Raw genomic sequence first — 13317 nt, forward strand, 5'->3', positions numbered from 1 at the left:
ACGGATCAGACAGGCTCACAGCACAAAGGAAATGTTCCTTTGCCGAACAATGGAAATGTTCCACTCTTCTTGCACCAGGGGCAGTTAGAATACGTGCGTGATCCCAGTGAACTCTTATTACATTTACATATAAAAAGCTCCTGCAACCTTATCTTAAACAAAAAACCCAAGCAATCCTCCTTTAATTGTCTCACTGCCCTATTGGAGGACAGAAGAGTCCTGTAGCAGATGCAAACACCAATCTCAGCCAGCACACCACACCCCAGAGCTCAGAGGTTCCTGCTCTCACTCTTGTCCATCGCTTCTCCAGTGAGTGATTCCACGACTCCACCTCTCATCCTGCCCCTGCCAGTGACTGGATGCAGCACTTTATAGGGCGACATAATCCTGATTTTACAGGGGAGAAGGTGGGACCATCCCATGACTCCAGTCCGGGAAACACAGAGCCAGCAAATTTGGGAAGTTCACCCCAATTTACTGCTCTGAGCACCTACTGCAGCTCCCAAGGACAGCTCAGCCAGGGCACGGAAACAAAGGAGGCTGGAGCCTTTGGAAGTGTGTATTTAGGCTCTGCACCTACCCCAGACACTGCTCCACTGTCAGTGTGCAGGAGGTGGAAATAAAAGCCCGTGACAGCTCCAGACTCTGCTCCCTGGTGACAAAACCCCCCCTGGTCATCAGGCACCAAGTGTTCCCGAGGAATACCAGCACACAGGGACAGCCTCGTGCTGGGTGGGGCCTGGAACAGCAGGACAACACAGCTCCACACCAGGACTGACAAAGGTCTCGGGGCAGGGTAAGGGGTTTTAAATTATGAAAGCAAAAATACAGAATCTGTGCTAATTTGGGCTACGGGCACACATGATGCACACTGTGTCCATCTTATCCTGCTCTGAAATGCCTCCTTTTGTCCAGAGATCCATGAAACATGGAATAGTTGGAAGATCACGTCCAAACCTCAGGGTGCTCTTTTCAAGGATTTTTGTGCCAAGACCTTGCAGAGCTGCAGGAGTGAGCAAAGCCCATTTGCTGCCCCTTTCCTGGCATGATGCTATAAATTGATTTTAACAACTGGGCACTGGATAAGCACACAACAACTCGTGTTTCCTGAGAGAAAGATCCACCTGCTGACTAATCTTCCCTGGGTTGGTTTTGATTAAGGCAGCCGAGGCTCTAAGCTCAATAATAAGATATTCCACTGAGTCACCTTAGCTCTGTATTACTCCCTAAGGATGCATCATCACTTCTCTTCCAGCTCTTCCCCTTCCCAATTCTGAGTGGCCATTCCAGGCCACACCACCCCTCCAGCCTGGCCTCCCTCATTATGACTGGGAACAACATGGCATTTGTTCACACAGCAACCTTCCAGAATCTTTCCCAGCTCCAGACACCTTCCAGTTTGTCCCATGTCACCCCCACGTGTGAAATCCCAGCTCTCAGTGGGGCACAGTGGGAGTGCCATTACCCCCAGGCATTGTGTAACTGCCAGAACAGCAGCCAAGATTATCTCAGGAAATACCACAATTCCTGCATCTCCAGGACAATGGATGCTATATCCTGAGTCACTTCAGAAATGTACAAAAAGAGGGGAAAAAAACCTTCAACAGCAAGGGGGAAAATTTCATTATATTTAAGAAACCAGACTGGTAAAAAATGATTATTTTCCTGCTTCTAGCAATGATGCTTTGCAGCATATCTTTAAAACATGCTTAGCTTTTTAAAACACCACTTTCCTGCCTCCTTTTTCTTCCCTGCTGTATTTTAAAAGGGGAGAAATTAAACCACGTTGGATCAGTTTAAATTACAGTAGGAATTGACCACACATGTAAGATTCATGCTTATTTCCCCAGAGCTTCCCTCTGGGCTATGCGTTCCCACAGCAATTTTCAACAACAAACAAGGATTTGTATTGAAATCTTGAACAGAATTTTACAAAAAGCATTTGAGCCAGAAAAAAAATTAGTCACAGCTCCCAGCATTTTGAAACGATGGTTATTTTAAGGAAAGGTTATTTTTAAGAAAAGGCTATTTTAAGAAACAGCAGCAGAACCCTTGCCAAAGAAACCCAGCCAGGAGGCTTTAGCAAGCTTTTTGTGTTTTGCTTTAAATCACACCACAGAGCAGCCACAGGCCTGACAGTGACACTAAACCGATTAGAAATTGAATTCAATGATCAGCATCAGAGAAGCTTACAGACTTACGACTGGTTTTGTAACTTCCTAAGGGAACAGGCACTTCCACAAGGGAGTGCAGGGGTCACTGGAGGTCCCTTTTCCAAAACACACCTGGGAATATTCAGATATTCCTGAGATATTCACCTCTTGGTGTTGTAGGCTGTGTCCTGGGGAGTCTCTTCCAGCAGGGTTACGTAGCCCAGAGCACACGTGAGGATGAACAGGACTGTCAGGGTATGAGCTCTCCTGAAATTCAGAACAGAGAAAACTGACATTAAAAAGCAGGAAAACTCACATCTCACCCCGCCAGTGCAGCCTCAGGAGGTCAAAACCACGGCCAGCAGTCAAGAATATTGAGGTTTTCTCTACTGCAGAGCCCAGAGAGCAGAACTTACAGTGGCACTGCATGTGATCAGCAGCAGCTTGGAAAAAACCAGCACCCAGTGCAAACACCCAGATCTAAACAGCTCCAGGTGTCTCCCCAGGTTTGGCAGGTCCACACCTGACAGTGCTGCTCTATTTCACAGCCTACTAATCAAAACTGCAGCTGAGGAAGCAGGCCCTTGAGAGCAACCAAAGGGAATTCACTCCAGACAAGGGAATTGCACAAGGAAAACGAGTCATTAAAAATTAAAAAAAAAAAAAACAACTCTAAAGGAGAACAGTTGCTGTTGATGCCACCTCAAGATGTCGGATTTCCAGGGATATTCCTACAGTTTCAGTGCACTTAGCACAAGGGGTTTCTTTGGGAAAAGCCATGTCAGCAAAGCTGGGTGGCTGTTCCACAGCAGTAAAACATCCCAGCCATGGGAGCCCAAAGGTTTCCATGGATTTTGGTGAAGCACTCAGGGAGAAATTCTCCTGGCACAGGTTGCCCAGAGAAGCTGTGGCTGCCCTATCCCTGGAAGTGTCCAAGGCCAGGCTGGACTGGGCTTGGAGTAACCTGAGCCAGTGGAAGGTGTCCCTGGCCTTGGGACTGGATGAACTTTAAGGTCCCTTCCAGCCCAAACCATTCCAGGATTCTGTGATTCTATGGAAGGAGAGTGAGCAGAGCACACCCAGCCGAGGTGACACCCACACCCTACAGCCACTGATCACCAGACAGAGAATATTCTTACAATGCCTGCATCTTTTCTTACTTCAAGCTGAAAATTCCCCTCCTAATGAGAAGCCACTTAGTATTTTTATAGGAAAACTCCTCTGGCCCCAGCTGGGAAGCATGGGAACTCTGTCCAAGTAAGGCCAAAGGACACACCATGACTTTTGGTTTAAAGAATAACATCCCTTAACACAAACTAATAATAATAAAAAAAAAACCTATAAAGAGAAAGTTTAAGGGAGGTGAAAATTTGTAAAAGAAGGTGTCTGTATGTGACATATTTGGCTCTATTTCCATTTTATTTACATATTCTTTTGTAACAGCAGCCCACGTCCCATCTCCATGTCACTCCAAGGTTTGTATATTCAGGTTGCAGGGTGCACAGTAAACCTTGGGATTTCCAAACCATCCGCTGACTTCCCTTGAAATAACCCCGCAGTGACCCACCTAAAACTGCTTTGAAAGTCCAAGGAAGGCTGCTAGTGAACAAAAATTCCATCCTACTGCAAACCCCACGTTCTCCACGGCATCCCTGCCATCCCACACGGGCAATACCTCATAAGCAGACACAATCCTCTTCTGCCCCTGCCAGAACAGAGTTTGGCATTGAAGGCTCTCCTTCCTTGTGGTCCCGAGGACACAGACCACCAGCTCCAGCAGAAAAAACACGAGGACCCACGAGTACTTCCAGAATTAGCAAGGAATCGGAGTGCCAAAACCCAGGGAAAAGCTTGGCAGCTGCAAGCTCCTGCTCGGCAGCTGCATCTTCCCGGGTGCCGGGACAGGTGATTCAGCCATCGGAGCTCACGTGGGGCCTGCCCTGGATCCTGCAGGAGCTGGAGAACTAAACCCAGCCTCTCCCAGGAGGCAGGACAGCAGCACTGAACCCACGCTCCACTCACACCCCGCTCCTGCGGGCTGTGGATGGAATGAATGGATTCTACGGCCAGCACCAGAAAGGTTCCACGATCTCCCGGTTATTTTGGTACCTCACGCCTTGTTTTGGTGTCTGGTTTTGAAACTTACTATTGTATTGTTATACTGTTACACAGTTATTGTTGTAGAGTTACAGATATTATGTATTATATATAAAAGTTACATTGTTGTTTATTTCTGAAGAGGCTGTGAAAACAAATCTGGAATCCCACCTTGCTGTTTCACCACCTGAACACCCACACCAAGTCAGCTGCTTTTTCAATGCACTCAGATCCCATGAATTGCCAAAAAATCAGTCATTACACGTCCTCCCTCGGACAAACACCTTGAGAACCCCTCTAGCAGCACAAGGGTGATGCAGCTGCGTTCCTCCCTGTGAGGATCCTGTAGGACAGTGAAGGATCAGTGCTGGGGAGCCCCACGCATTTCCCATTTGTTTTCGGTGCCACAGCCACCAGCCTGAAGCCCAACCAGCTGTTTAAGAAGAAACAAGAGGCTGGTCTCTCATCATTTCCCTTGTAGCTCAGCTTGCACCTCCAGATGCTGCCAGATCCCCTCCTAGCAGGTCAAGGTAAAGGTGCTTCCAGCACCGCGTGAATTCCAGGAGCTGGGATGAAAGACTCTGGAGACGGGCTTGACTTCTGGAAAGAGCAAGCTGGCAGCGCTGGCAGAGAGCTGTGAGCAGTGACACAGCAATGAGAGGGAGCACAGCATCACACAAATCCACTTCAGACAGGAAAACAAGCTGGGAAATACGGAATTACACCACATCTTCTCACAGCCTGGGAGTTTAAAAATAAAATAAAATCCCACAAAAAAGGAGCAGCTCTCCTCAAGGAAGGGCTTCTCTGAGAGATCAGGATGAATTTAATGGCACAAGGGGATTGTTTTCATCTCCACACACACTTTAAAATAACACACCAGGGGAAGGCAAGCTAAGAACAACCCAGCAAGGTAAGCAAGGCAGGAATTACATGGGAAGGCTTATGTTCTCCTGGCCTGGAGCCTGGGAGGCTGAAAAGAGCTAAGCTGGGAATCTTCCCCTTAGAATTACACACAGCAGCTTGGGCAACACGCCCAAAGCAAAGGGGGTACAAACTGCAGCCAGATCTGGGAGGTTTCACATCAAAAACTCTGCAAAGCAGTGCCTGATGCACCTGAGCACAAAAGAATCTAAGGCCGGGGAGAGAACTCACAACAAATCCCAAACTGTTAAAAAGCTGGAATATTAAGTAGCTTATTTTTCCTGCCTTTGTGCACCTCACATTTGGCTCTTTCCCCATTCAAGCCCTGGGAGATTGAGATGAAACAAATCAGGTTTGTTTTCACACAAGCCTTTGCCCTGCTAACTCAAACACCAACTGAGAGCAAGTGAAGCTCTCCCGCACTGCAGATCACAAAGAAAGTGGGTTTTTTTCCTAGTTAATAGGATTAAGTTTGATCCCAACTTCTCTTTTTCATGCTAGGTCATTCTCCTGTCACACTGAGACGCTGCAGGTCTGTCAAGAAAATGACTACAAGCTCTTTTATTTTCCAGCTGAAGTCTATGACAGAAATGAAGTAAAGAAATTGTTTAAACATGTCATTTTTTGGGAGATTCTGACAGATCCTTGGGTGAAAAGGAGAGAGTAACACCCAGGAGCAGGCGGCCCATGGCCTCATTCAATCTCCCACAAATTAAAATCAGCTTAAGCAGGGACCACACCCTTGTTATCCATGGTTTGTTTGTCACCAGTGATGCAACATTAAACAGAATAACAATCACTGGAACACAATGCAAAGAATTTATTTATTAATATTTTGGTCAGTCCTCTTAAGTGGAACAAAATTCCAAAGGAGAGCCAGTCCAGTTTGCCCCTTGGGTTAAAAAAAGTTGCATTAATTGCAGCTGCTGGTGAAAGGATCTGTCAGCAGACCCAAAAATCTGTCAGTGACTTTTTCATTATTTCATTCTTTATTTCAAATAATGGCAAATTCATTAAACCATGCCTGAAAGAGATTTTTAAATGGATGTCAAAGCTCTGTACCCTCCATAAACCAACACATCACCTGGAAATTCTAAAGAAAATATGGCAAATAGTAAAACAAACCCTTTCCTCCGAAAGCGGCAGAGGGTTGTGTGAGGAATAGGACACAAGAAAACACAACAAAAATTAATACTAATTTAAAACCAACCATATCTGAAGCAAAAATTGTAACTGACAGGCAAACTGTTGGGGACAGACGGACGGTTTGGACAACTTCAAGTCAAACCCAACCATACAAATATCCCTGCTGGTTTTAAGCTCTAAGTTATGTTTTAAAATCTGTTTAGAGTCCATAAAACAGTCCCTATTCTTAGAGCAGTCGCAGGTCTTCGGCACGTCCCTGAAGTCACCCGACGCCGATTAAATTTCCGTACAGACTTGTGACACTCCAAAATAGCAACGTGCCTTTTCCTTGCCATCTCCCCAAAGAAGCCCAGAGCACAGACCTCCAGAGAGCCAGAACCACAGGTCAACAGCAAAGCTGCAGCAAATCTGGGGTTTTCCTTCCACTGAGGAGGAAAGACCGAGTTCCCAAAGTTCCCGAGGTTTCCATCAGTTCCACAGAGCTTGCAAGTTCCACAAATGCACTATTTTGATTAATAAACTTTTTTTTTACTTAAACCTATGGAAATGTGCACCTTGAAGATAGTTTAGGGAAGTTCTACCGAGACAAGTGACAAGGAATTACAGGTAACATTCTTTAAGCACATTTTTCCCTACTCTCCTTAAAATTTTGGGAATGTGTTTATTTAAAAAAAAAAAAAAGCAATATAGAGACCTGATATCCAGGTGGGACACTGAACTCTTACAGGCTCTCTCCACAAAGATATTCCTTCTGCATTTCCAGCTTCCTTGGCAGAACTACGCAGCCCCTTCCTTTGAGGAAAGGGCAATGCCATTCCCACAGTGCAATTCCCAAGGCACAGGCCCTCTCATCCATGACCAGCTGGCAAGCGTGGCTTAGTGGGATTGCACAAGGCCTGGATGTCCCTGCTCCCTGCCCAGGGCATTCCCACAGGCTGGAAAAGCATGGCAGGGTGACCCAGGGCTCTGGAGCAAAGGTCCTTTTCTCCAGAGCAGTGAATCCTGAGCGGGCAGCACAGCTCGGCGTGGTGCCATCAAAGCAGGGAAAAATCCCACGTTCAGCTCCCAGCAAACTCCAGGAATGCTGCCTTGGAAGTGCCACAGCCATCCCTCAGGAGAGGGCGCAGAGAAGCTGTGGATATTCCATCTCCCCAATCTCTCCTCCGGATAAATCCCCACCTCTTCTGCAGACCGCCCCTCAGCAAATCCCGGGTATTTCAGAGATAAGAGCAACCTCCACAAGGAATGGGTAAGGAATGTTTTGGGTTGAGTAGCAACCCCTTCTTTCCAACACCAGCTGGTTTGCCCACACATATCCTCATTTCCCAGGCCATCTGGGAAGAGTCACAACACTGAGCACAGCGAGAGGAACATGCCAGCAGGGACCGTCTCTTCCTTAGCTGCAAATTCCGCGCTTTCTGCACAAGAAGGTGGAAATAATTCCTACAAACACTGCCATTAGCCTATAGAATAGCTGCCATTCCCTCTTCTTTAGTTCTTTTCTTATTAATTTTAACATCCCGAGCTCCACAGATCTCTGCTGCCACACCATGACCTCGGGAATTAATATCACATCCACGTGCTGGCAACGTGAGATTATTAGTGTGAGAGATAAAACACGTTAATAATCAGAAGGTGACATCAAAGCTAATGAAATCCAAATTAAAGTATGGCTTTGAAAAAGCAATTAACCCACAGAGTCACTATGGGGCGGCAAAAGTGCATCTGGCACCTCCCAACACCCTCAAATCAAGACTGGATGGACGTTTTCCTGGGAAATCTTCTTTGGTTAAAGACAAGCTATGAAATATCTGCAGAAATTTTAGGAGAACATCACACACATTGTCCAACTAAACGACCCCAGAACAAGCAGGGCTTTGTGTGAAAGCTCCTACTGAAGGCACACAGACAAGAACAATCCAAGGTGCTGGAAACAACAGGGGACATGTTCCAGTGGCTTGCCAGGAAAGCTTGGCATTCCCAGCTGCCTGCTAGGAAATTAGTTCAGGGATAAATAATACAGAAACCAGGGATCTGCCTCAGAAAGCTTCCTCCTGTTCCCTTCCCTTGGCATTTCCTAATGGCAAAGGGAGCTGCCAGGTTACGCTGACTGAGCAGGTTCCCACAAGGGAGCATTTTCCAGTTCCAAGTCATTTATAAGGAATAAGACCAGAGATATTAGCACACAAGCAGTTTTCCAAAGTTCCAAACAGATTTTAAAGAGCAGGAAGCCAGCTAGGAAGCTCCACCTTTCCCAAGGACCACATTAATAGCAGGAAAGTCACCTCTGCAAATTAAACCACTCCTGGAATGATTCTGTATCCAAAGACCCCAATTCCTCTCATTTTCCCAAAAGGAGTGAGCCATGAGAGTAACCTTATCCCTAACTGCTGAACTCCAAAGAGAAGGAGCATTCCATGATTTCCCAAACTCAGAGGGCAGCCACTCTCAAAAATCTCCCTTTCCTGTGGCCACCTCCACAGCATGAGAGGAGCCCCAAGGGTCACAGGAAGAAAATCTGGATCATCTTTATCCTTGGACAAGGTAGGAACTGAGCCATTGCCAAAGGATACTCTAACACATACAGGGCAAAAGTAACACCAGGAAAAATCTTGGGACTTTTCCAGATGTTTAAACACCTGGTTGCCAGCACAAGCTACTAGGGAAAAAAAAAAAACTGGATAAATAGGGAAGTTAAGAAACACACTTGGCCACGCTGCCCTCCTGGAAAGGGACCACCTGACACAGGGAAGCCCCTGAGAGCACAAGGCACACATCCAGATCTCCAGAGGAGCAATCCACACGGCCACACTAACTGCACTACAGCGTTTATTCTGGGGTGACAGCCCTGTCACCACCACCAAAAGCTGCAGCGAGGTGAGATTCTACAGCAAAAATAGGTATTTTAAGGCTTCCCAAAACAGCTGGCAGGAGCCACCTGAACGAGGCAGTAAGGAAAGGACAGCTTTACCCATTTTCCATTTAAAGGTTGGCACCGGGATCCCGCGATTCGCTCAGCCTACACGTGGTGTGCCCGCCAGGAAAGGTCCTTTTGTCCCCACACAATGTCCCTGCAGGGTTCCGCAGGGATCCCGCCGGGATCCAGCAGCATCCCAGTGTTCCTCCGCAGCTTGCACTGGCAGGAATGTCACCTCCTTCATCGGGATCAACACCCTCGGCTCCGCTGCTGCCCAGATTGGCAGGGTGAGAGCCAAGTGCCCTCCCCTCCCACTCCTCCGTGCCAGGCTCCAGCCAAATCCCATCGCCCTCGGCTCGGATTCCAAACGCGTCTTCAGTGTCGGCTGCGTTTTCTTCATGGAAAGGGACGCGTGTTTAACACACGGAAAAACACCTCTGCCTACACAAACGCAGCGTGCTGCTGAGGGGATTTATGGAACAACTCCAGCAAGGCTGGGATTTAGGAGCACTTCTCCAGGTACGAACACACCTCTTCCTGCAAGGACTGAATTCAACAAAAGGCTGATTTTCTCTGCTGGCCCAACACCAGCAGCCGTGGGTTCCTGCACCCCTTTAATGGACCGAGGCACACAAAAATACACAACGCCTCCCCAGCAGGAGTGGGGCACGACAACTTCAGCTTTCTGCCAGGATCACCGGGAGGAAAAGAGGAAAAAGTCCCTTCCAAGATTAAGGGAGAGGAGAAAAGGAGGTGGAGTCCACATAAACCATGCTGATAACTGGAATCAGGCAGGAATGCTTGCCCGAACACAGTGGGCTCCCAAGGTACTGGAAAACACCTCCAAAGCACCCACCAGGCAGGACAAGCCATCGAACTCAGCCCTAAAGGTCCTGCTCCTGGAAAAGCGGGAACCAGGACCAGGAAAAGAGGTGCCACCGCCAAAAGGCAGCCCTGAATTCCCGTTAAATTCCCAGGAAACAATTAGCGGTAGGGCCACAAGAGGGAAAGACCTGCAGCCGATTCCACCACCGGTGTCGGCGACAGAAGAGGCACATAAACAGCAGATAACGAGGAGCAGATAACTCGAGTATCCCATTCCTTGGGGGACCTGCATACCCCGTTCCTTAGGGACCCCCACCTCCCATTCCCCAGCCTCTCCATATCCCGTTCCTTAGGGACCCCAACATCCCATTCCCCAGCCCCTCCATATCCCCTTCCTTAAGGACCCCCATATCCCATCCCCAGCCTCTCCATATCCCGTTCCTTAGGGACCCCCATATCCCATTCCCCAGCCTCTCCATATCCTGTTCCTTAGGAACCCCCACATCCCATTCCCCACCCTCTCCATATCCCGTTCCTTAGGGCCCCCCCAGAGCCCCGAGGTGGGTGTGGGCCATGCCCGGCGCCTCTCACCAGAAGAACGTGTTGGTACCGTCGTCGTACACCTCGGACTCGGTGCTGCGGCGGGGTCCGGCGCCCTCCCGCTCGGCCCCGGGGGCGCCGCCGTTGGGCTGCGCGGGGGGCGCCGGCGGCGGCGGCTGCTGCTGCTCCTCCAGCGCGGCCTTGCCCGCGCTCCCGCCGTGCGCCCGCCGCTCGCCGCGCCTCATGGCGGCGGGGGGGCACCGGCGGCGGGGACGCGCCGGGGCTGGCAGGGGACGCCCCGGGGGCCGCGGCGGGAGGGGCGGGCGGGGCGGGAGGCGTGACGCGGCGTGCGCGCGACCCCGCGCCGGCGCGTGCGCGGGGCGGCGGGGCCCGGCGGGGGGCGGGGCCGGGCGGGGCGTCCGTCGTCGTCGTAGTTGCCCGCCACCCCCCCCGTTGCCGTGGCAACCGCGTGGCCTCCCCGCCCGCCGCGTGACCGCCAGGCGGCGCCCCGAGGAGGAGGCGCCGCCCCTCAGGGCGGGAGCCCGAGCCTCCCCCTCAGGGACCAAACTGTCCTGAGGGCCACCCACCCAACCCTGCAAAGGCCACCAATCCCTTCCGGGGGCCACCAAACCGTCCTGGGGGCCGCTAAACCTCTCCAGGGCCACCAAGCCCTCCCGACAGCTACCAAGTCCTGCCAGGGCCACCAAAGCCTGCTAGGCCACTATACCCTTCTGGGTGTTATGGATGAGTGTCAAAATTCATATTTGATTTAGGTAAATAGCAAATGTAAGGTAGTATAAAACATATTAAAAGTAGTTTTAGATATTAAAGGATTGGGATTCATGTGGGGATCGCGTCTGGACATGTTTCAGAAAAACCAAGAAAAACGGCCGGCAGGATTGAGAAACCGGCACACACACACATACCTCACCAATAGGCTACATTTACATGTGAAGCACAACAGTAACTCAGGGTTTCGAGGTTTTAGTTAAGCAAAGAATTCGACAACACACCTGGCAACTTATGACCGGAGGGAAGGAGCTCACACTATTCAGATTTGTAATCTGCTACTGGGAAATCTCTTAGTTTGTAAAAGGGACTTCCAGTAAAGAATGAATATCTGGTATTTAGAATGTTAACAAGGATATCTCTCTCGGTATGGGACGGTGTGGATTGTTAAGCATGAGTGTTTGAGTCCTGTCTAGCACAAGACCAGAAGCCGATGAATTATTCCCGAAGACATCGAGGACTGGACCATCTTCCATCAGATACCATTCTACTGGACCGGAGAAACCTTTGGGACTTGCTCGATTAAGAAAAGGACAAAGGACTTCCTAGCCCGCGGCAAGAAAAAGAGGATAAAACCTAGGTTCGAGAAGGCCATGGTGTGCCATCGCACTCTGGAGCTGCCACGGCTTAGAGCTGCATAGCGCGTTACCCAGGGTCTATTCCCGGGCTAGACTCTGTCCGATTCGTGGCTGACCAAAAATTCTGTCATTTTTACGCGAAATAAATTTTATACTTTGTTATTATATCATAATTTGGCTCTCGCAAATTATTGATAAAATTAGATTGGCAATTTCATTCCTAACACGGGGGCTACCAAACCTTTCTGGGAGAAAAAAAACCCGCCTGGTGGCTACCAAACACTGCCGAGGCCACAAAACCCTCCTGGGGTCTACCAAACCTTGCCAAGGACACCACACCCTCCTGGGGGCCACCAAATTCTCCTCAGGGCCACCAAACCCTGCCAGGTCCACCAAAACCTCTAGGAGGCCACCAATCCCTCCTGGGAGCCTGAGCCCAGTAATCAAACAAAATGTCTCTGTTCCCTCATCGCAACAAAAGTGTCCTTTGCCAGGCTGCCGTGAGGCCCTCGAGTGCCCCACGCTGGGTACCCCATCCCGATTCCCGCGTCTTTGTGCGATTAAATGTTCAATATGTGCGTTTTGCTGGCGAAATAAAATGTGTTTTGCTTGGCGAAAGTTTTTGTTCCCACCCGGAGGGTCTGGCCAGGGCTGGGGGTGCTTGCAGGGTGCCGCCGTGGCCTTGGATTTGAAGGATTCTAAAATTCCTCAGCTGTCCCCAAATTACCTCGGTCAGGCTCCTCATCTGGAATGTGCCATGCTGATCCCAGACGGCAGGCAGGGAGCTCTGGCTTTCTGGAAAGATCTTGGCATGGCAGCAAGCTCCAGGAATAGTGTGTGGAGGGAAGGCCAAGTCCTGTGGGAGCAGAGAAATGAAACAGGGAAGGAAATTAGAGGAAACACTTACAATCAAGACAAGCTTTAAAGGTCCCTTCCCACCCAAAGCTATTCCATGAATTACATAGATCAGGGAGCAGGGTTAGGTGGGTCATTGGGAAGAAATCCAGCCCTGGCACAGGCTGCCCAGGGAATTTGTGGCTGCTCCATCCCTGGAAGTGTCCAAGGCCAGCCTGGACAAGGCTTGGAGCAGCCTGGGACAGTGAAGGTGTCAGGGCCCATGGCAGAGGGTGGCACTGGACAGGCTTTGATGTCCCTTCCAGTCCCAAGCACTCCGGGATTCTGGGATTCTGTGGGATTACGGAGCTGGCCACAGGAGGGCAGGAGCGGGCTGGGCGAGGAGCGGGCACACGGCAGCAAAACGCAGTTCTGGGCCAGATAAAGGACATTTCGGTCCGCGGCACAATCCCTCCAGCCTAAAACACTCTCCTGCACATGCCACGATGCTTTA

General features: G+C 49.7%; 1 protein-coding gene across 2 annotated transcripts in view; it reads right to left on the reverse strand.

Moving 5' to 3' along the window:
• Positions 1 to 10847, reverse strand: part of PTDSS2 (phosphatidylserine synthase 2) — a 29994-nt gene extending 19147 nt beyond the window's left edge. Inside the window, exons 1-2 of one of the 2 annotated variants that reach the window (XM_038138236.1) lie at positions 10654 to 10847; positions 2319 to 2420 (exon numbers count right to left, since the gene is read on the reverse strand). In XM_038138236.1, coding sequence (XP_037994164.1) covers positions 2319 to 2420; positions 10654 to 10847 — 296 coding nt within the window. Of the gene's footprint in view, positions 1 to 2318; positions 2421 to 9291; positions 9546 to 10653 lie in introns of those variants that run through there. The other variant, XM_038138237.1, reaches the window with a different exon arrangement.
• Between the last annotated feature and the right edge of the window lie 2470 nt (positions 10848 to 13317).

Source organism: Motacilla alba, chromosome 5, assembly GCF_015832195.1.
Source record: "Motacilla alba alba isolate MOTALB_02 chromosome 5, Motacilla_alba_V1.0_pri, whole genome shotgun sequence".
Lineage (NCBI taxonomy): Eukaryota > Metazoa > Chordata > Aves > Passeriformes > Motacillidae > Motacilla > Motacilla alba.